The following is a 24,315-nucleotide window of genomic DNA, read 5'->3' on the forward strand; positions in this document are numbered from 1 at the left end:
CTATGTGACCTTCCCCGTCTATCTCACACATTCATTTTCAATATCATCTCTATTGTTCAGTGTCACTTTGCTGATGCCAGAGTCTGCTTTTGTTTTGCAAGTAGGGTGGCACAGGGATGCACTAGTCTATCCCCTCTGGAGGCCTGGGTTCGAATCTGGCATAGATTGGAAATGAAATGTGGGATGGTGGCTTCAGTTAGAAATGGTTTATATGGCTCTGTACTAAAGGGCAAAAAAGCAGCTACAATATAACTGGGACACACTGTGTTGCTCATTGAGAGAGATACAGCTCAAGAGCCCTGGTCTAGATTAATTACAATTCTAGCTTATATATCTATTTATTAGTATTTGAAATTGGAGAGACCCTTAGGGTAAGTGTCTTGTAACAAATGTTCTTGTGCCAGTAAAAGCTCAATTAATTAAAAGCAAAGCAATTGAACACGAAATACAATTAAAGTATACCTGTTGTAAAATTCTGGGCAACCCCTTTTTTTCAACTTCTACTGTGTTGCCTGAGCATGAGGATATTGTTTATACCTCTTAGTGCTTCAAGTAGTAGCAGGAATGCACCTGTTTGCTTTGCTGAGTAACATGGGAAGCAGATTCATTTACTGTTATCTTACCTTTTTGTCATTTTTCAGAAGCCTGTGTTAAGATTCATTGACTATGCGTTCAAGAGCTACTCTCTAGTTCTGTCTGACATATATATGTGGTTAAATTGGGATTTTAAAATTATTATTATTATTTATTTCTTAGCAGATGCCCTTATCCAGGGGACTTACAATTATTACAAGATATCACATTATTTTTACATACAATTACCCATTTATACAGTTGGGTTTTTAGTGGCGCAATTTAGGTAAAGTACCTTGCTCAAGGGTACAGCAGCAGTGTCCCCACCTGGGATTGAACCCACAACCCTCCGGTCAAGAGTCCAGAGCCCTAACCGCGACTCCACACTGCTGCCCTGTGGTGGAATGGTCATGGCCCGTATAAGGTTGTTGCTGGGAGGGGTGGTGGGGGTAGCGAGTTAATTTGGTGTGCATTCTAACTTGGTCATCTTGTGTTCTGGGCTGGAGTAGCAGCATGGTACAACAGAGGACATACGCACCTATAACAATCAAAATTATAACAGAACAAACTTTGACATGTCATTTTACTATATGTTCTGTGTGTAACATAAAAAAGTTCCTGTAACTGTATACTAGTGGGTGCTCTGTGATTTTGACTTTCTATCACAAGACCAGGAATGGAATCCTGAAGAGGCGAACGCCATTCCGGACCGTTACGCGCCAATTTAACCCCTGTACATTTAATAAGCACCATCACAATTTAATGCACAGCAGTGTATTGCCAGCAACTCTAAAGGAAATGTTTTGCAAAGTGGCACAGTCTCTGTCTCTTACTTATATGCAGACACTTTGACTTATCTAGTCTACAGTAGGTTACTGTACATATCAATTATTATGTGTTTATTTAGCAGACTCCTTTATCCAAGGCAACTTACAGAGACTAAGGTGCGTGAACTATGCATTAGCTGCAGAGTCACTTACAACAAAGTCTCACCTGAAAAATGAAGCACAAGGAGGTTGTGACTTGTGCAGGGTCACACAATGAGTCAGTGGCTGAGCCAGGATTTGAACCAGGGACCTCCTGGTTACAAGCCCTTTTTATTTAACCACTGGACCACAGGCAACAAGAACTAAGGAGCAGCTGCTGAACAGGTGAAAGCACCTAAACACAGATGTATTTATTGTTCAGCTAACCAAATGGTCCTTATACAGAATGCTCTGCTGGTGCAGAACACATGTGGTGCTACAGCAGCTTAATTTACAAAAGACAGAGTTTGCATCAATATCCAATGCTTTGCAATCGTTGCAGGTACCAAGTCTTAAGACTGAAGCCTTTCTAAGTCCTTCCAAGCCTATATTAATATAAAAGTGCTGCCTTTTGCAGTCAAAATCCACTTTCAGCCGAAGTCAATGGCAATGCTGCCCAAGCTTTTTTATTTTAATGGTGGCACAGTGACTTATCCCTGAGCATTGTGAGAAAAAAGCGCCAACCTCTCTGGATGGCTGTGATATTGAGTGTTGCTGTACTACTTTGAGATCAAGTGTGCAGGCTATAAATTAGCAATATGCTCTGTAAACATTCTAAATACGCTCACAGAATATATTTTCTTCTGGAGCCTAGTGGGTTCTAGGATGTACATCAAAGCCTTGTATTCTACAAAACAAGTTGTCATGGAAACTGACTTCTGCACAGGGATATGCTTTAGAAAAAGAAAAATCTATAGAAAATAAAAATCTCTCTGATTAGATGCAAACCCAAATACCAGCATACAGTATGAAATATTTGGGCCAATGGCCTGGTTCATGTATTATAATTGGGGCTTCTGTTTTTATTAATTTCATTTTTCAGTGCTTATTTTTAGCTATTTTTAAATTTTATGTAAAAGTTTTTTTTTTTTTTCAGGGCTTTCGCTATTTATATACTGTATGAAACTTTCCAAAATTACTTGGGCATTTTTTTTGTTCAAATATGTATAGTAGTAACTCGACAGTACCTCTTTCCTTTGCTGTCTTCCATAACGAAATCCCTATGGTCATGGGTACATTCTTCTGGGTTTTTTGTGTCTAGGCATTTTTTTTAGATGTCGCTACAATTTGCAATTCTGTTTAAAATCCTCCATATCTTAACTGTAATACAGCTTCAAATCCTGCTAACATGCCTCCATTCTTAATTGTAATCTAATTTTCAATCTCACAAGCGGAGTCTCCAATAGAAATGTAGGAATGTGATGCCACTCAATAGTTGGGCCGGGTTTAAAGTATTCAGAACGAATCAATTATAGATACAAGTCAGGAAGGACATTGCCTCGCTGCACTGGGAAAGGTATTTTTAATTGTATTATTATTTTTTTACTGGGAAAATGTTGGTCAATGTAAATTGAGTAACTGTTTTTCCAGTGTTTTCTGGTGTTTACTGGCTATGCACCAATTTCTTTTTTTTGTTTGTATTGAGGTGTTTTAATCAAGTTTTATCATTAAAACCAAAATCAGAAGCATTATTTATAATACATACAATACTGACACTTTTAACAGTATTCAGGGACTCTACAGGCTAAAAGGGTTTTCATGGCACTACAAAGGCAATGGAATAATATAATAATGGCAGTATTTACAAGCTGTTGGTAGAATAGTAACATATTTTGACTCACCACAGAAATACAGTAGTGGTTATAGTTAGGGTTATATCAGGTACACAAATGCATAGATTAAGTGCATTGTAATTATGCATAATAGCATTGTCATTATGTGTAACTACACATGTATTTACTAATGAACTATTATGTAAATACACAGTAATTAGAGACACAATGTAAAGTGAGCTACTGTACAGTAATATCAGGACTATTTAGAACTAGTAAAATACACTTTTTAATGACAAACATTTCAAATAAAATGTTTGTCACTTCTCTTGGGCAGGGAGAGCACAGCTTCTGTACTTCACGTGTACAATATTGAACTATTTTGCTCCTATTAATATATGGAGATATACATGTGTGTAACCCATACAAATAAGCAAAAAATACAATAACTGTAAGAAACCCTTGAGAGATAAATAATGAAAAAAGTTTGAATATAGTGTGCCTGGTCTGGAATAACAGGTGTGAATAATGTAGAGAGGTGAAGGGAACCTGTATCAACGCTGTGCTGAGGTGTCAGCATTTTACAATTAGATGTAATAATTGGAACAGTTCCTATTTTTAGACCCATATATAAGAAATAATGTAGATAAAATAAGCTAAACATTTATTTAAAAGATAAAACTCAATCTCAACTAAAGGGTACCTGTGGCCTTACAGATCATTTTTTGCAAACCTCAGTCTCATTCGCTCTTAAATGGCTGCAAAGGACAGTGAGACAAGCTGATTCTGGACCAATAGCGATCCCTTGCTTCTAAATATAGCACCACACCACTGATCATAATTTACAATGTAATTATACATAATAATATTGTAATTATGCGTAAGTATACATGGATTTACTAAGTAACTACTATGTGAATACACAGTAATTACAGACACTTAATGAAGAATTGTGATCTTCAGATATAAACGGGTAAGTGTGTGATGTTCAATGATTTGTAACAGTATTTTTCTTTTTGTTTCAGGAACAGTACGCTGATCTACCATGGAAAGGATTGTCTTCTGCGTGTTGATGTTCGGCGTGTTGGTGAAGGCTCATAACTGCCCTGGTCGCTGCATCTGCCAGAACATCTCCCCTACCCTGACTTTGCTCTGTGCCAAAACGGGACTCCTGTTTGTACCACCCACCATCGACCGCAAAACCGTGGAGCTCCGCCTGACAGACAACTTTATCACCGTTATCCGGAGGAAGGACTTTCTCAACATGACCAGCCTGGTTCATCTCACCCTGTCTAGGAACACCATCAGCCAGATCATGCCTCATGCTTTCGTGGACTTGAGAGCCCTCCGTGCATTGCACATGGATGGCAACAGGCTTAACTCCCTGAAGAACGAGCACTTCAAGGGTCTCAGCAACCTGCGTCACCTCATTTTAGGGAACAACCAGATCCACCACGTGGCTTCTGCCACGTTTGATGAGTTTCTTGGCACCATTGAAGACTTGGATATCTCGTACAACAACCTAGAAACCCTCCCTTGGGAGGCTATTGCCAAGATGACCAACATCAACACTCTCACGTTGGACCACAATCTGATAGATCATATTGAAGAAGGGACCTTCTCCATGCTTCACAAGCTAGTCAGGCTTGACATGACTTCGAACCGGCTGCACAAGCTGCCTCCAGACACCCTGTTCCTGCGCGCTGAAGTCTTGGCCAATGCTGAGGTGTCCAACCCTTCCACATTGACAGTCAGCTTTGGTGGGAACCCCTTGCACTGTAACTGCGAGCTACTCTGGCTTAGGAGGCTTACCAGGGAAGATGACTTGGAGACATGTGCTTCCCCCGATGCCCTTATGGATAAATACTTCTGGTCTATTCAAGAGGAGGAGTTCATCTGTGAACCACCTCTGATCACCAGACACCACGCCTCTAAAGCCTATGTCATGGAAGGGCAAGGGGTGACCTTGAAGTGCAAAGCTGTTGGAGATCCAGACCCTTCCATCCATTGGATCTCTCCCGATGGGAAGCTCATCCACAACACCTCCAGGACCGTCCTCTTTGACAATGGGACTTTGGACATCTTCATCACTACCCTTAAGGATAGCGGATCTTTCAGCTGCATCGCCTCCAACGCTGCCGGGGAAGCGACTGCCCCCGTTGAGGTCAACATTGTCCCCCTGCCCCTTTTCGTCAACAACACCAGCCACATGAAGGAGCCCGACCCTGGCTTGTCTGATATTACCACCTCGTCCAAATCGAGTTCCAACGACACCAAGAACCAAGACAAGAAGGTGGTGGTTGGAGAGCTGACCTCATCCTCTGCCGTCATCAGGTGGCCTTCTGAGCGTCACATCCCTGGCATCCGCATGTATCAGATCCAATACAACAACACCTCTGATGACACACTGGTTTACAGGTAAGAATCCTGTTCATTGCAGAGGTGCATACTGTAGTATAGCCTGTCTTCCTGGCTGCCCTTTATTCTCTCTAATAGTCCATCTGTTCATTTGAATCTGTGTGGCATAAAAATGTCTTCACAATAATATAAATCCAGTTGACCTCTTATGGCAATATGTTGTATCCTCCATCATATCAATCAGTCTGTCCAGTAAAATATTTTCTTCCCCTAATACATAATCTACTTCAAAAATGTAATAAAATGCTCAGCCCCAATGTTATTCTAATCAGTAGTTATACCAAGTGTGATCTATCTATCTATCTATCTATCTATCTATCTATCTATCTATCTATCACAATACAGCTGTAAGTGTGGGTCTCTGGTCGGCATAAAAAAGCCAATGTTAAAACAAGCTTTGCATTCAGCCTTAACTGACAGGATATCAACGTTTTACAGAAAACAATAACACACAGCGAGCGGCAAGTACACCTCAATAATAAAATCTGCGGTGACTATTCTTCTCAGGAAATAAATTGGAAACAAAACAACATAGCAACAGGCCTCTACAGTGTGACTACTTTGGTCGCATATGCAGCAAAACATGTGTTTGTGTGAACATAAGTTTTAATTTAGGAGCATGTGTGCCACTACAAATTCCTTATCTGAAAGTATAAAACATAAAAAAAAAAACTCAGATCTAAACTCTCATAGCTCTATCGTAATGTACTTTGTGAATGTAGTTTATTGGTGTCCTCTGCCCACTGTTAATCACACATTAAAAACTACAAATCCCATACCCTGCCAATTTCACTGATTTATCAGTCCGATGGCTACTCGTTTCCAGACCGCCTGAAAACTTGTCAAACCAAGATAACAAATTATTTTCATGTAATTTGAGAAGTTTCAAAAGAAAACTGCGATGAATAAAATTCAGATATTTTGATGTCTTTACAAGAAATGAGCAATGAAGGACTCTTGACCGGAGGGTCGCTCCACATTGTCTGTTAATTAATTTTAGATATAATTGCAGTGTACACAACTGCAACTTTTGTCTGAAATGTCCTGAAATAAGTTCATTTGAATAATTTAAACCTAAAAATCAAGGTCATTATATATAAAATCAAGGTCATTTCCCTCTCCCTTAGAGGAGAGATACTTCTACATTAGATTACACTGTGAATCCACTCAATGCTTAGTATCTCTCCTCTTTCCAGCTGTTTTGTCTGTGAAGTTTCACACACCTTAAAGGCAATGATGACTGCTGTTAGGTGTTTCCTCTCATTAGCACGAGCAATGTTTTTATTAGTCCCCCTGGGCTGTATCCATATCTGTTCTTGACTTGTTTAATATACTGCACCACAATGTAGATTTAGAATCTACTACTTCCTCATGCGTCATGCTGAAAATTGTGGATCCATCAAAGAAACCATTAAAATGAAGGCTTCAGTGATTCCCAGAGAAGGGAGCTTGGGAATGACTTGGTTCTGCGATGCATGAAAAACGTATAACATTGCTGTAGCTTCAAGCCAGTCACTGCTAGAATGTGGGCGTTAATGTGCAGATAGATCTTGACCAGTTCTTATCAACATTGCCCGAGGCCTATAGCGTAACTGAGGGGAATTTAACATGAGCTGACAATAAGCTGATTCCTGATAAAGTAGGGGTCAGCTATCACAGACAAAACATTAGCACCAGCACAGATCAAGAAGGGGAATATTGCAGTATATCAGCAAAGCGTACTCTTAGTGCAGGGACAGAATCACAAGCCACGATTTAAAAAGACGTGTGAAGGCTAAACACCCACTTGCGGAGGGTCTTCAAAACCTCTTACTTCATTATCTGTAGGTTCAATATGTATAAAGAAGTGCACAGTAGGATAATGGAAGGATATGGAGATTTAAAAGGTTTTACAAAATGTATCAGATTATACACACACGCTTTTTGAAAGGTCTTCAGAAACGTCTTCAGATTTGTGAAGGTAGTTGTCGTTTTCACTACTTGTAGAGTGTGACAGACAGACATACCCAGATCAATGCATACTTGTCCACATTTCGAATCAGGACCTTTTAAATCCACATTATATAACAATAACATTGTTACACATCTAGTGCTTCAGTCTTTTGATGTGTCTACTGGTGTTTTCTTCAGAGTAACTCATTAGAACAGTATCTCAATGGTTTTTTTTCATACTTTCCCCAAGGCAAATCAAACAATCAAAGAATATAACCCAGTAACCCAGTGAAAGCTAGCATGATTTTAGGATCAGTTCTAAGCCATAAATAATCTACGAAATATGTTGTAAAGAATATAAACATTATTAGGCTGTACTTAAATAATAACAGGTTACAGCAACTTATAAGAAATGTGTATTTACATAATAGTTAATTAGTAAATACATGTGTACTTTTACATAATTACAATGTTATTATGCATAGTTACAAATGCCCATATTCATAAAACTTACCGTATCCTTTATCGTGCCAGTAATAGTGTTTTACATGACAGTATTTCATCGGGTGACGCATAAACGCCATTTACCGTCAAACATCACTCATTGCAACGTTAGAATAACGTGCCCTTATAGACCAATTTTCTGATTAGCATATTATTCAGCTGATTCATAAATCTGTATTGTGCCGTTACTTGACCCTTACCGGCATCATAATTAACACATGCCTCAGACCAGACGGTATCATGTCCTAGCATAATTTCTGCATTTAGGAACATGTATTTAAGCCAGTGGTAATAATAATAAAAAGTATATGTTTAATTATCCAATAATTACGTAATTTAAGTATTTTGTTATTTGTAAAGAATGCATTAAATTGCATTGTAAACTCATCTGAACAGGACAAACTGCTTACTGGATGGAAAACATCAATCTCGTTTGTAGCCTATTCATTGCTCTAAGAAAATGCCAGGCTTCAGTGTGTTAAATACGGGTTAGTTTGTAGGGTTTGGGTTATATCAAGCAAAGAAATTTATACATTATGTACAGGTATATTGTAAGTATGCATAATAACATTGTATTTATGTGTAAGTAACTGCTATGTGAATGCAAACTAATTAGAGACACTTAATGTAAAGTGTTACCATAATTACTTTATAACTTGGCATGTAGGTTTCCAAGTTGTGGAGCTCAGGTAGTAAAAAGAAAAACAACATAATTAAAACAGGATAGGGCTGTGAGACTTGACACAGTATGGAGCATGGGTGGGTTGCTAAGCAACCCAATGAAATGTGACAACCCTCAGTGCTGACTGGCTCATCGGAAATGTATGTGATCCAAACTTCCCTAGACATACACCCACCCACACACACATACTGCACTGCACAGACTGAGGGTTTTTTTAATTTCTTGGATCAAGACAAGATGTTGTTCTTATTGCCCAGTAACACTAATTTGTACTGTCATAAATTCCAAGCTACTAAACATCTTACACAAGCATTTTAGCCAGAGCTGCATTAAATTCATGGAAATCCATCAATGCGGAAACAAGAAACATTTCTTTAAGTCTTTCCAAGATAAAAACTTCATAAGCTTCAATAACATCTTTTCACATTTTAGTAAAACCGCTAAATGAAATTGAGTTGCAACTGTTGCCTGGGTCTAGTTGTCAACATTAACATAGTGATGGCGTTTTTCACACAGGTAGCCCAGTGCATTTTCTTTGTCTAGTGAGTTCAAAAGAAGCAGCTAAATAACTGATTATATTTGAATGTTATCTGAATAATCTGTTAAGGCGATACTAATACCAAAAAAAATGTGGGTTCAGGGCAGGCTCAGCTCTATATGTTTAACCTCATTTGGCCTACTGTCTTCCTATTCTCTCCTACACATTCTTAAATTAGCCCCCAGCCACAGATCCACTCAGTGAGTGGGTATATTCCTGAACAGAGGAGAGAATTGCCTTTGAAGTGCTTTGCTTTCCTGGAGGCTCAATTACATCTGCCTGATTTGTGCCATGTAAAAGGCTACATGGTCTCTGCTTCAGTGGATCGGAATAAACACCATTTGTCCTTTCAAGACTGACCTGATGGAAGAGATTTTTAAGTACTTGTTAATTCTATCTGCTATATATTTAGCATTTATTGTGTTTTTACACAAATGATATGTGATATTAATATAATCGCTGTAATAGTTTTTACTATTTATGCATAGTTTGTGCACTGTTGCTTCTTATGTCCCATTGTGGCCTTGTGCCCCACGTGGACCCGTATTCGCTTCTGCAAGTTTTGTGCACCTTTTGCCAAAGCGCACACTGGCGAAGTGGCTATCCCGCAACTTTGTGGAGGAACCTAGGAACTGTTCTCGCAGAATTACTGCAGGAACGTTCAGCATCACCTGCCACACCTGTCCCCTTGGGGTCCCAGGGGGCTACGAGCGCAGATTTTCCACATGCTGTCCATCGCCACCTCTGAGGACACGGGCGAACAGAAGCTGGCGTTCTTATCTGAGGACGTGGAGTCTGACAGCGCATCCAGTTTTTTAATAATAAAGGAAATCTAAGTGTAGGGATAATTTTGCATGTTGCCTGTGGCCAGGGCTACCCTTACATTAGGGGAAAAATGAATGGAGTAAAGTACTCCAGGCTTGCTTTACGTTTAAATCTGAGACATTGTTCACATTAGGCATCCAGATCAGTGCAGCACAAAAGGACCACAATAGGGTTAATTATCAAAAAGGTCCCCAGAAAGGTTGCGGGGACCCCCCACAATTTGCCTGAAATAATTTGTACCTCCAAAACACTTCACTTTTAGATAATAAAATAACTGAGGCATTGTCACAAGGCTGGCTCGCAGTGGTGAGGTTGATGACGTCACAGACCAGGAAGTAACTGAAACCAAACAGTGGATGGGCGGGTGAAGCTGAGTGCAATGGCACTCAGCGTGTTTAATAAACAAAACAAAAGATTTAAACAAAACACGAAACACAAAACAAAAAGGCGCTAAGGCCAAACAAATATATAGCAATATATAGCAAATATAGCAATTGTTAATTTTATATGCTCTCGCGCTCTCTCTCTCCGCTTTCCCGTACTCTTCTCTCTACACTTCCCTGAGTGCAGAGAGCTGCAGGTTTATATACTCTGGCCGAGGGATTAACTGGTTGTTAATTATCTAATTACCCCTCGGCCAGAGTCTGCACGCGTTTGGTAAGGATGCATGACTGTCAGCTAGTTAAATAATCAGTAGCTGATCAGCCATGCATCCTCACGGGGTTTTTAAATATAATAATAAAAGACGCGGCGATTTTATCCGTGCCGCAAACAAAAATACAAATAATAATAAATAGGGGCGCGACACTCCGCCACAGGCATCAAAATACATTTTTGAATAAAGAAAAATTTAAGGGTTACACTTACCACAAACAACTTTGTCACAATGAGGTGATATTCATATTGGAAATTTCACATTGGGAACAAAAAGGGGTACAATATACCACTGGGTACTTAAAATGTTATGTTAAGAAAGCAGTAACTAGTTTAGGTATCCCTTATAAGTGATGATAAACATGATATTAATTAAGCTATTAACAATTCTAGAATACGATTAGAAATAAAGACTATTATTATACACTTTTGCTATTGTTTATAACACTATGTAACACAATTTTTGTTCCTGGGTAGTAAGTGTTATTTCCTAATTGCTTATGCCTCAAAAGTATAGAAAATGGCTATTATTCCCCACAAACTTTGCTTTTGTGACCAGGACAGTGATATTTTGAAATTTACCTATTTCTAATGAGAAAACGGGCGAATTTGTGTCTTTTCATTCACATAAAGTCAGAAAAAAACAACATATGAATCCAAATTAACATGTATTTATACTAAAGTAATACAAAAATGACTACAAAAGATTTAGAAGTGAGTAGTTTTTTGAGATTTACGATTATACTGTAAATCACTTTCACGAATCAGCCCCCAAATGTAGTCTCCCATCATGTTCTCGTTATACTGTCCTTGGTAGCGGCGTTCAAAGTCCAGTGGAAGCGCTCGCCTTGCTCCTCCGAGTACGCTCCCATGTTCTCCTTGAATTTATCAAGATAAGCATCAAGGATATGGACTTTGAGGGACATCCTACAGCCCATTGTGCCATAGTTCTTCACCAGAGTCTCAACCAGCGCCACATAGTTTTCGGCCTTGTGATTGCCCAGGAAGCCCCGAACCACTGCAACAAAGCTGTTCCAAGCCGCTTTCTCCTTACTAGTGAGCTTCTTGGGGAATTCATTGCACTCCAGGATCTTCTTTATCTGTGGTCCGATGAACACACCGGCTTTGACCTTTGCCTCAGACAGCTTAGGGAAGAAGTCTTGAAGGTACTTGAAGGCTGCCGACTCCTTATCTAGAGCTCTGACAAATTGTTTCATAAGGCCCAATTTGATGTGCAGTGGTGGCATCAGCACCTTCCGGGGGTCCACCAGTGGCTCCCACTTGACGTTGTTCCTGCCCACAGAGAACTCGGTCCGCTGTGGCCAGTCCCGCCTGTGGTAGTGCGCCTTGGTGTCCCTGCTGTCCCAAAGGCAAAGATAGCAGGGAAACTTGGTAAAACCGCCTTGGAGACCCATCAGGAATGCCACCATTTTGAAGTCTCCTATGACCTTGATGCCATCTCAGAAAAATGCAGATATGTATCCACTTAGGCAGCTGGACGTTACTCCAAGTTTACTCAGCACTGAATCTATCTGGAATGTTCTGGAAATAGGTAAATTTCAAAATATCACTGTCCTGGTCACAAAAGCAAAGTTTGTGGGGAATAATAGCCATTTTCTATACTTTTGAGGCATACGCAATTAGGAAATAACACTTACTACCCAGGAACCAAAAAAAAAAAAAAAAAAATTGTTACATGGTGTAATCAGTTATAACGGATATAGTCTGTCTGCCTACTCTTTTTAGGTCTGTTTGTCTTTCTATACCTGTCTGTCCAACCAGTTCTATGGGGCTGCTATGCTTTTACAATGCAGTTATTATACACTTCTGTTTTATTTTTTTGCTATTGTTTATACCTAAACTAAAGTGTTACCAAGAAAGCAAAGGAAAAGGTATTTAAATGACATCCTGACTTTGAGTATCATATCAAAGCGGCCTGATTTATTACACTATGCATCATTTTCGACGTCCTTGTCATCCATACTGCACAGCGAAGAATTAAGGCAATCACAGATCAGCTCCCCTGTGACCCAGATGCTGCAGAACCAAAGCCCCATTGATTAATTAGCATAATGCACTGGTGTCTGCAACATCGCAACCCACTTCATCTCTCAGTCCCTTTTGATACATACAAGGGTTTCTGTCATCCATTCCGTCACCCCTCATAAAAAAAAAAAAAAAATCTCACAAATAGGGTATTCTTGGCCATCTTAACTACAGTACATAAGGGTGTTTTTAGTGGGTGCTTGTGGATTTAAGGTATATGGGTCGGGTAGCTTTAAAAAGAAATGCCCTTTGTATCGTCACTCAGTTCTAGAAACTCAGTTTGACACGAGTGGCCTAAGCCAACGCCCATATGCCAACAGTCCCTAATATTACGAGGCATTTCGATCACAATCCTTATTATCTTTTGTCTGGAAAAGGGAGCCATTGCCAGGGAAAAAAAAAAAAAAAGGATATTTCTGGCCTAATAAGAAACCAACTTCCTATCAATTTACCAAAATACAAAATTCAAACCTGAATATAGTATTATTTGTATATTTAAACTTAAAACATTATATTTAAACACTACAACCATCCAAAAAATCTATCAGAACATCTATTTATCTCTCCCTCATCAGTTAATAATAATAATAATAATAATAATAATAATAATAATAATAATAATAATGATAATAATAATAGACCCTAACGGTACAAATACTCTGTTTTACGGTAGGTCAACTGTAATAAAGCATATATTTCATTGACAAATATTCAAATTCAGGGGTATTTTTAGTGTGTGGTTGGAACAGTGGTTCTCAATCCTGGTCCTGGGGATCCACTGTCCTGCATGTTTTTGATCCAACCGATCTCTCAATTACTTAATTCAACCTTAATTGAACTAATAATTTGCTTAATTTGACTTTTTAAACAGTTTAGCTTACAAAAAGTTAGAGATTTCAAGTTCCTTATATAATTTTATATTTAACATGAAATCTCCAACTGTTTAAAATAATTAAAAAGCTGTGATAAGGCATATTAGTTCCATTAAGGGTTCAATTAAGCAATTGAGAGCTCGAGTGGAACAAAGACCAGCAGGACCTTGGGTCCCCAGGACCAGGGTTGAGAACCATTGGGTTAGAGGTTCAGAGACTGGAAAATCCCATATATAACAGAGTGCCACCAACTAGGAAAGAAAATAAAAGCGCTTGTAGCTTACATCTGAATCCTTCTCCCCACACTGAAGCAAGGGGCTTGAACTGATCAAAGATTAACCATGAAACGGTCTACACAGGTGTGGTAGTAAAGAGCCTAAAATCAAGCCCATTAGCCAGAGATATATTTTAGACCACTGGATTTATTTGTACCCCTATAGCTAAATACATTTGACCTGTTTATGAATTTAAAGATTACATATTGTTTCAGTATTGTTTAAAAAGTATTTTTGTTTCTTGAAAAGGACGTCACACCCTGAATGCCATGTGCATTTAAACATTTCACATTTGCGTTTTTCCCGTGGCTATTTGGCTGTGTGGTCCAGTGGTTAAAGAAAAGGGCTTGTAACCAGGAGGTCCCCGGTTCAAATCCCTGCTCACTCATTGATTCACTGTGTGACCCTGAGCAAGTCACTTGACCTCTTTGTGCTCCGTCTTTTGGGTGAGACGTTTTTGTAAGTGACTCTGCAGTTGATGCATAGTTCACACACCCTACTCTGTAAGTCACCTTGGATACAGGCATCTGCTAAATAAACAAATAATAAAAAGTTGGTTCCAAACATTATTTCGCCAGTGGCCCAATGCCACCTCTTAGTTTAACATTTGCTTTAAGTATACTGAAATGTGGAGAGCTCCATTCTTCCCTGTCATATGCTGACATTTCCACTGACATATTTTGCTTCGATGCTTTTTGATAGCAGTGGGTGTTTTTGTTATAGTTTTATGTCAGCATTTTATTTACTTTTTTCTTCCAGCTACAGTTGGGGCCTATGTAACCCTTATTAGTAATTTAGGTTTTAGCTTGGAAAAATCAGTAACTCAACATTATAGTTCTGTTTTTTGTTTTGTTTTCATATCCATTTTGTCCCCTACCAATGTTCGTTGAACTTTTCATTACAAATAAAACGTCTGTGCTTTGAAAAGTTTGTACACATATTCAGCATGTCTGTAAATGGTATAGGTTATTATGTTCAGATTTGTTTGGTGACTGATTAGAAATTAATACACCTGCAGGTCCCCCAATTGTCAATATCATTCAATAAATTTGAGTTGGTACCACATAAACATTTAGAGTTAGGGTAAGGGTTATGTCGTGCAAAAATATTTACACACTAAGTACATTTTAACTATGCATAATAACATTGTAATTATGTCTAAGTACACATGCATTTACTAAGTAACTACTATGTAAATGCACAGTAATTAGAGATACTTAATGTAAAGTGTTACCCACGCTACTACCTGCAGCAGCACAGGGGTATGAACACCATATGCAACCTGTTTCAGCTCGGAGAAGCAAAGTAATATAAGAATGGGTCATGTGAATACTGCTAATATTTTCAACATTCTTAAATATATTTATACAAACATATGGGGCACAAGCACCGTTACAAAGGTTAATATTGCAGTGTGCAGAAAAGAGTTTTTTTTATTTATTTTTTAAATAAGCATTCCATGGTGGGAAATAAAATTATTGAATTTTCTGTTAGTGTTAACCACAAGTTTTAAGAAAAAGCAGAGCGAGAAAATGCATGATTTATTCAGCCACCTAGGGGGCATCATAAAGGAGCTCTGAAGAATATGTTTTACAAATATAAAAGACTTGAGAAATAAATACTTCTTAGTTGTTCCCATGGTTGTTTAGGCGCTTTCTCCTGTCTCGGCTCCCGAGGAGGTCGCTTCTAGCAAAACAGAATGTCCATTCTTTGACTTTGTTGTTTCATCTCTTTATTATTGTTTTTCTAAGATTAGATGCAACGTTAACCTTTGCCTTATGGCATAGCACATTAATTTTTGACCTTGTCAGTTCACGGACGCTAAAAAAGGTTGGGTAGACAACAACCAACTTATGGGAGAATCTGGGACATGTTAACCCACAGGGTAAATTGATTATTTAAAAGTGTAGTAGGGAATACCGAGAAGTGATGTATTCATAGTGAATCCGTCTCAATAAGAAACATCGATTGAAGGAAACGTGCGTGTGCATACTAAGAATGCTAACGAAGATCTTAAAGATCCAGAACCTTCTATTGTCATGTGCAGTATTAAGGACAGAAGAAAATTTACAAACAAAACAAGGCCATTCATCCATGAAGGATACACAGATATATCCTGGTATCTTTTCACTTCCTGTGTAGCATATTGTAGCTAGACCATGGGAGTGAAACTGAGTTTCAGCACAGGACATAAATTCTGAATCAATTTTAATTAATGGCGTTGTCATTAAATTATTTCTATTTACCAGGGTTGGGGTCCTGTATTCCAATTCCAATTCCAATTCATTCAATTGTTGTGGTTGTTCAACTGTTTTTAAAGGGATTTGAAGCCAATTTAAGTGACTAAGAGTGATTTGTTGCCAAAGCTAATTGGAATTTTGATCAATGATGTGTTGACGGTTGGGAATTGATTTTAAAAAGGAATTGGAAATGGAATTGAGGTTGCAAAACAGGAATTGGGGGCTCCTGAGTGGCGCATCCAGTAAAAGCGCTCTGCGTGGAGTGCAGGATGCGCCCTATAGCCTGGAGATCGCAGGTTCGAATCCAGGCTATGTCACAGCCGACCGTAACCAGGGGTTCCTAGGGGCGGCGCTGAGTAGGGCACCTGCGATTCTGCAGTGGAGCCGCCAGATCTGTATTTTTCTCTGGCACTATAGGTCTGGCGGCCTCACTGTGGATCCGCAGTGTAAAAAATGACGGATTGGCAGGAGCACGTTTCGGAGGACGCGTGTTCAATTCTGTTTCCCGAGTCGGCAGGGGGTTGCTAGTGGTGGCCCGGGATACAAATAATAACTGGGCATAAAAAACGGGGTAAAACATTGACAATGACTAAATAAAAAAAATAAAAATAACAGGAATTGACCCCAACCCTGATATTTACCAATTTATATGACGTAAAACTGTTTCATGCTGGCAGATATTTAAACACATCTATGAGTAAACAATCTCCTACACACAACAAAAAGACATACCTGTACATCCTAATCTTATTTTCTGTTGTGCTTTCCAGAATGATTCCATCAACTAGCAAGACCTTCTTAGTGAATGACTTAGCAGGAGGTCGGGACTATGACCTCTGTGTCCTAGCTGTCTATGATGACGGGATCACCTCTCTGACAGCCACCAGAGTGGTGGGCTGTGTCCAGTTCTCCACAGCCAGCGAGAACAGCCAGTGCAAGTTCATCCACAGCCAGTTCCTTGGAGGAACGATGATCATCATCATTGGAGGCATCATAGTGGCTTCCGTCCTTGTCTTCATCATCATTCTGATGATCCGTTACAAGGTCTACAACAACCAAGACGACTACACCTTAGCCAAAGTGAGCAACGTCTACTCCCAGACCAGCAGCAACCAGCCCGCCATGCAGTGTTCCTCCTCCAAGCAAGCAGAGGAGAAAAATGAGATCTGGGCCAAGGAGGCTGCCAACAAAGACTGCAAGGCTCTGGTCTTGAAAGTGGATTGCGAGAAACCAGAGGCTCCCCAGCCCAGCCACACTGTCATCACTGAGGTCCAGCTGTCTCTGATTCCAATAGAAAGGCCGCAGACCCAGACCAGCGTAGACCTCCAGCAAGCGGCAGCTGTCCTGTCTTCAGAGGATGCCCAGACAGACAGCAGCGTAGCAGGTTCCACCATATCACTCTGCTTGATAGGTTCCTCTAACGGCAACAAAGAGGCACCCAAGCTTAGGGATAAAAAGAGCACCCTGGGTAGCATTGGCCTCCTTCCTAGCAACATTGCAAGAACTCGGCACAGGTTCTCCTTCGATGGGGACTACTCGTTGTTTCAGAGTAACAGTTACCCCAGAAGGGCAAGGACAAGGAGACACATGTCCTCTACCCAGCTAAACGTGGACGTGGCTTCTCCTTTAGGGAACCGGAGGGTGATCTTTAGCAGCACAGAGTGGATGTTGGAAAGCACGGTTTGAGGCAGTGTGAGATCTCGGACTGAGATAGAACTCCCCAGGAGCTGAGAAGAAGCGGTTACTCTCTAATGCAGCAGTGCCTTATTAAAACAATGTACCAATGGGGGATGCTGCTAGCTAAGTTTCTTTGTTTTTATTATTCATTATTTGGTGTGTCTTTTCTCTTTTGTTTTATTTTTACAGTTTTATTGTCTTTTACGGAACAACAGTGCTTTTGGATTTGTGAGATGTCGGTTTGTTTTTATATATACACCATGATGTTGGATAAATGGAAAGTGCTGTATGATCATTTCCCCTTTTATGTATCAAAAAGCAGGACTGTTTCCACTTGCTTCCAGATTCTGGAGTGGAGGACTCATGCACAGAAGACACAAGATACCACAGACTTGTATCACACCCAGTCTATACAAAAATATATACACATACTAGTAAAAATATCTGTTAACAAGGAGAGGGAACTGAGATGAATATTAGATACTTTGTTCCCAAGTATAGACTGTATGATGTTATTAATATTTATTGTATCTGGCTGGCCTAGATAAAAGAAAAAAAAAATCTGTGTATGTGTATTAAATATATAAGGCACATGACTTTAAATAAATAAATAAATAAATAAATAAATAAATAAATAAATAAAACCATTTAAATGTTGACCACAAGTTTTTACATTAAAAACCTGTGCCATCACATGTTCCCTTTCTTTAATATCTCAACGTTTGGACCACCAGTACCTTGGAAGATGGTATTAAAGCTTTTGTGTGGGTTAACATGGTCTTCTTGTCATCTTTCTTTGCTTTCCATATCTCATTTATGACTCGTAAGTTAGGAGGGAAAGTCCAGCAATTATCAGTACTGGTGTATGCTGGTCACAGTTGGTGGTATGTTGGTTATTATATAATTTATTTCTTAGCAGACGCCCTTATCCAGGGCGACTTACAAGATATCACATTATTTTTACATACAATTACCCATTTATACAGTTGGGTTTTTACTGGAGCAATCTAGGTAAAGTACCTTGCTCAAGGGTACAGCAGCATTGTCCCCACCGGGGATTGAACCCATGACCCTCCGGTCAAGAGTCCAGAGCCCTAACCACTACTCCACACTGCTGCCAATTATTAAATTGGTTGTTTTAGATCAGTGGCCCAGGGCACTGTTTGAGGAGCGGGTCAAACTGGTCCAGGAAAAGAATAGGGAACTTCATATTTAATTTGAAAATGCATCCTTCAGTGTGGCTGTGCAGAGCTATCAAAGGGAAGCTGAATGTCAATATCTGAAACCTACAGCAGGGGTTATTGTCACTATTAACACCACCACCTATGTCCCTAAATCAGAGCCATTAAGCTGGGGTCAAAGTTGTGCCCTTTCTCTCCTAGCCTTTGTTCCTTCCTTATTGTTTAATTGAACCAATCCTGCATGCAAACCATAAAGTAGTCAATGATCTCATTTTAATTGTTAAACCTGGAGTGGAATGGCTCTCCAGGACTGTGACTGGACACCTCTGTTTTAAAGTCTTACTGATTTAAACTGCACATAAAAGTTTTTGGTCCAGGGGTTCCTTCTGTCCTAGCATCGAGATGCCCTCAGAGAGATGAGGCTTGACAGTTTGCCAGACCTCCTAAGCCAATCGTTAGGAGTCCCTACAACCCTGCCTTCAGAGGAAAAACACAGTTGCTGAGCTGTTGGAGGAGCAAAAAAACACAGACAAAAGGTAAGACTCATCCATAGCAGGTATTTATAAAGGAAAGCCAATTGTTTTTGGCATGTGGGAGGTTTATTTGTCTGCCTCCACATCACGGCGAGGCTTCAATTATTGGATGTCAAGTGGTTTAAAAAATCGAATTGCGTTGTCATGAGCCCACAGACTATGATAATGCAGTTGTAGGATTCAGGACATGAATTAAATATAGAAGCTCATATTTTTTGGCATTGAATTCCAATTGTAGGGGTTTAATGCATTAGTCTGCGGATGTCTTCATTCAAACCTATATTAGATCACAACAAGAAAAATATGTAACTTGACTGTAGCGCAACCAATACACAATTTAGCATGCTTGCCGTTTGTCATTACAAATATAGTGAGATTAAGAGAAAGGGATATCAAGTCCAAAGCAGGCTTGAGACATGGAGACTGAGCTATAACTAATAGAAAGGTCATTCATTAGTCCAGGGCAGGCTTGGAGACTGAATTCCCTCACCCCCAAAGAGAAAGGGTGCTCCCTCCAGTTCAGGGCAGGCTTGAGGCATGGAGACTGAACTGCTCCCTCCCTCACCCCCTAAGAGGAAGGGTGCTCCCTTTAGTTCAGGGCAGGATTGAGACATGGAGACTGAACTGCTCTGTCGCGTCCAAATATAAAGGATCTTCCCTCCTGTCCGTGGGCAGACTTCAGGCAATGTTTGGAAGCTCAAAGTGCCAATGTTTGTACAACCTCTACTCTGTGAGTTTCCAAGGCTAACAATACAGTACCTTATATGTGCACTTAAATCCATTAAAAATAATACATACTTAATGAATCACGAAATGTAGCAGTTTTCCCAATCTTTGTCGCTTGTTTGTTTCTTAGACTTCCATGTAGAACACACAGGCCTGTCCTTGAAATTTTTTGTATCTCTCATTGGTTCAGAACTGGTTGCCATGGAAACTGCATTCGAGATATAATAATAATGATACTAATTATAGTGATAATAAGCACGAAAACCAACAATTAAAATTAGAATACCAAATATATTTTTTAATCCTGCCCCCCCCCCCCCCGTTTTTATTTTAATAAATGGAAATCTTCTGATGTTATCAGCGTCACATTGTGATTCCCATAGATCCCAAGTAAGGTTTACCCTATTTTCTCAGCACAGGCAGCTATTCCCTAGCTGTGCCCTACTGACTTGTATCACTGTTTATTTGCATAGAAGCTATTTAGGTAATGTATGTGAACTAACACATAATTACAATGTTATTATGCACAGTTACAATGTACTTAATGTGCAAATCTCTTTTCACGATATATGCAAGTACACAATTCTGATTAGTAGGGTTAGGTTTCACAGTAATTAGAGACTCAATGTAAAGTGTTACCAAAATACCTTGATACTGTGCTCACTCTTTTTAACAATTTCATGAAGAGGATAACATTAACACTTAATGAACGTACTGGGAGGTACAATTTCCTTCATGTAGGCATACTTAGGCGTAAAAAAAAATACCCAGTAGATGAAGAGTTAATATAATACGTGGTCCACAACAGGGTTCATCACTACAGTAAAATCACTTCCGAAATAACCGTAGCCTTTAGGTCAGTTTGTGTCAACATCTCTTCCCAATCATGCAGCCTGCTGTGGAGATCAAAGCCCCCCATTCCCTTCAACAATTCAAAGGGATTTATTTTTGCCCATGCATATATTATAAGTTATCACATTCAATTTGGTAAAATCACGGTATGCATTCCTCCAAGTGCAAACATCTTCAAAATAATTTGTTGAATTATTTATTTAAAAGCATAAAGGATTTCTTAGATCAAACACAGGGGGTGAAAGGTGGAAAAACAGTGTAGAACTCTAGAGACTTCTGCTAAAGAATCCAAGATTGAGGTCACAACCTCCATATCTACACCTTACAGAAAAGTTTTAAATACACCATTGGGATACCATTGCAAAACCAGTGCAACACCTTGGAGTAACCCCAACACAACCATAAATGGACCACAGCTTTACCAGCAATGGAAACTCAGTGGATTGGGATACATGTTGCATAGTGGTCCAGATATTAAATCATGGTGCTAAGTTGCTACACTGCATTACCACAGTGTATTATACTATATTAGTTTTCATTGTGCTACAATTAAAAAATAAGAGGTCTTGCCTTTGCTTGTTTTCTTTGATAGCACTGGGAAAAAAGTAAACATAACAATAAACTTCTGTAAATAAACAATTTGTTCCCAAGTAAAACAATTTTATTTAAACAACAGTTTATTTAATTAGAAATAAACTTTGCGCACTCTCCAAGCTCCATTTGTTTTAAACGTGTTGCTATCAGAAATATACAAAATGACTCAGACAAATAAAAATAGTGCCTCTAGGCTGAACCTTTCAATAAAAACAGCAAGCTGAGATTTATGAAGTGCTGTTCATGACCAAAGTCAGAGCAAGGTGCTTTACAAGAACAAAAATAAATAAAAATAAAACAGGCTGCACTATATAGCCTTGAGCAAGACGATAAAACAATAGAAACACAAGGATGTAACGCCAGTAAAGGTAAACAACACTGGCTAGCCTTAAGCCAAATAACAGGAGATAAAAGGAGGGAATATTTGAGATTAAACCATCAAAGGTCTGAAAATAACATGTCTTTACAGAAACTAAATTCAAACAAGTCAATTTTGAAATTCAGTCTTGATTTGAAGAGACGGTAAGGGTTGTGTGAGCTGTCCATTATGCAAAGATCAATAGTTCCCCAAAGAAACACTTATTGCTGAGTGTACTTCACTTGAGTTTGATGACATAGCAGACTACAGCAGGAATATATAGTATATGAAGAGTGACTCCCTTTTTTGTAATAATTAGCTACTATATATTTATCAACAAGTGCTGAGAAATTAAGTATTGTATAACTTGTACTGGATGTCATTTAGGAATTAATCTGGCATTAATTGAAATCCAATGACAGACAGAATGACTAGGCAAGTGGCATTGTTCCAGATTACCCAATGTTATTTGCCCAACCTCATTCGTTGAATAACTACAGTACTCTATGAACATTCTTGGTGTATCCTCTACTTATTTGATAGTACTGTAATAGCTGGATTTCTGAAGTGTTAATGGAAGTATATTTCTACCCCCTCTGTAACTGTGATACTGTAGAAAGAGTTTTCATTATAAGTCACAGTACACGAGGTAGACATTACTGTTTCACACACCTATTGATCATTTCTAAAAGCACTTCAGAAATCCAGCTTTTAGGAGTCATGATCACATTAGTTAGTAAGCCAAGTAAAAAATGATCAAAGCCAAAACAACAATTGAGGATGACAGAGAACACACACACACAGTCATAGGTTATTAAACAGGTAAGAAATAAAATATTAAGACAATGATATCAAGTATCCATTTGATTTTTTTTTTCTAATGCCGATTTCAGCTTTTCAATTTGAAAGCTATAACTTTTTCCTGATACAGCAGATAGAACCCCAAAACACTTCCAGCAAAACGTCATTGTCACGGATCAAAATACAGTACAGCTGGCAAACCAAACACTGAGTCATATTTAGACAGAGCCAAGGGCAGCTCAGTTTTGACTGTGGTCTGGGCAGATCGATGGAAGAAGTGTCCAAGGGAGAGGAGAGGGTCAGAAGAGGAATGGTTCAGCTTTGCCTGTGACACAGCCAAGCGACAAAGCATTCCATCATCAATCAGGGGATTAAAGCAGAGAGGAAGCAGGAAGAGCCGATAGACTAAGTACTGGAGCAGGAACCTGGAACAAATAGAGGCAAAGAAGAATGGAAAGGTAACAAAGAGGGATGGAAATTAACAAGACATATGTGGGCAAACTAGCAACTCCCCCCCCCCCCCCCCCAACATACACATCTTTATACAGTTAACCCCTTTCTCCAGCTTGTCCCTTTGTAGATATCACATCCTTGCTCAATAAGCGTTCGTTTTATCAAGTGTTAAATATATAATGTTAGAATTTACTACAGGATTTTGCATTAGATTTTGAAATGTCATATTTTTTAATTGTTATCAATTTTTCATTTAGCATATGGAAAACTACAAAGCGGTATGTAATTCAATATGTTAATGTAACATTATTCAGCAGGTTTCATTCAATTTTAAGTAGCAAAATGTGTTCATTCTATAGGGTGATGCAAAATGTTTGGCCACAGCAGTACAGTACTTCATGAACATTCTTGGATTATTCTGTATTTATATGGCTTATCCATTTTCATAACTTGAGTTATCACTTCTTTAGTTGTTGCTGTATGTTATTTTACTGTATGCTTTAAAATACTAAAACACACACAAACACACACGCATTTACTCAAAGCGGATATGCTGTGTATGGTAGCTAGTTCCTGGTGAGATATGTTAATCCACCTCACAGTGTAACAGAACTGCAACATAACTGAAGCCAGTCAACGTTTCAATCTTGATCTTTTCCGACACTAAATAAAACCAAAGTGAACTGATATACACTACCGGTCAAAAGTTTTAGAACATCCCCATATTTCCAGTTTTTATTGAATTTTAAGCAGTTCAAGTCCAGTGAATAACCTGAAATGGTACAAAGGTAAGCGGTAAACTGACAGAGGTTAAAAAAAAAAGGTTTAGGTTACCAAAAACTGAAAAATAATGTACATTTCAGAGTTATACAAAAAGGTCTTTTTCAGGGAACAAGTAATGGGTTAACAACTTACAGCTGTTCTGCAGCAATGGAAGTAAATTAAGCCTTGAAAGTTGATGCTAACAATTCCTACAGGTGTCCCAACTTTTGTTGATTACTTA

The 24,315-nt window shown here is 39.0% G+C and overlaps 1 protein-coding gene across 2 annotated transcripts in view; it reads left to right on the forward strand.

Moving 5' to 3' along the window:
- The window catches only part of LOC117414989 (leucine-rich repeat and fibronectin type III domain-containing protein 1-like), a 100,516-nt gene extending 81,914 nt beyond the window's left edge, over positions 1 to 18,602 (forward strand). For both annotated transcript variants that reach the window (XM_059026673.1, XM_034024887.3), the window contains 2 exons: positions 4,177 to 5,569; positions 16,908 to 18,602. In XM_059026673.1, the coding sequence (XP_058882656.1) occupies positions 4,197 to 5,569; positions 16,908 to 17,823 (2,289 nt within the window). In that variant the 5' untranslated portion in view covers positions 4,177 to 4,196 and the 3' untranslated portion in view covers positions 17,824 to 18,602. The remainder of the gene's footprint in view (positions 1 to 4,176; positions 5,570 to 16,907) is intronic.
- The last annotated feature ends 5,713 nt before the right edge of the window (positions 18,603 to 24,315 follow it).

Source organism: Acipenser ruthenus, chromosome 7 (assembly GCF_902713425.1).
Source record: "Acipenser ruthenus chromosome 7, fAciRut3.2 maternal haplotype, whole genome shotgun sequence".
Classification (NCBI taxonomy): domain Eukaryota; kingdom Metazoa; phylum Chordata; class Actinopteri; order Acipenseriformes; family Acipenseridae; genus Acipenser; species Acipenser ruthenus.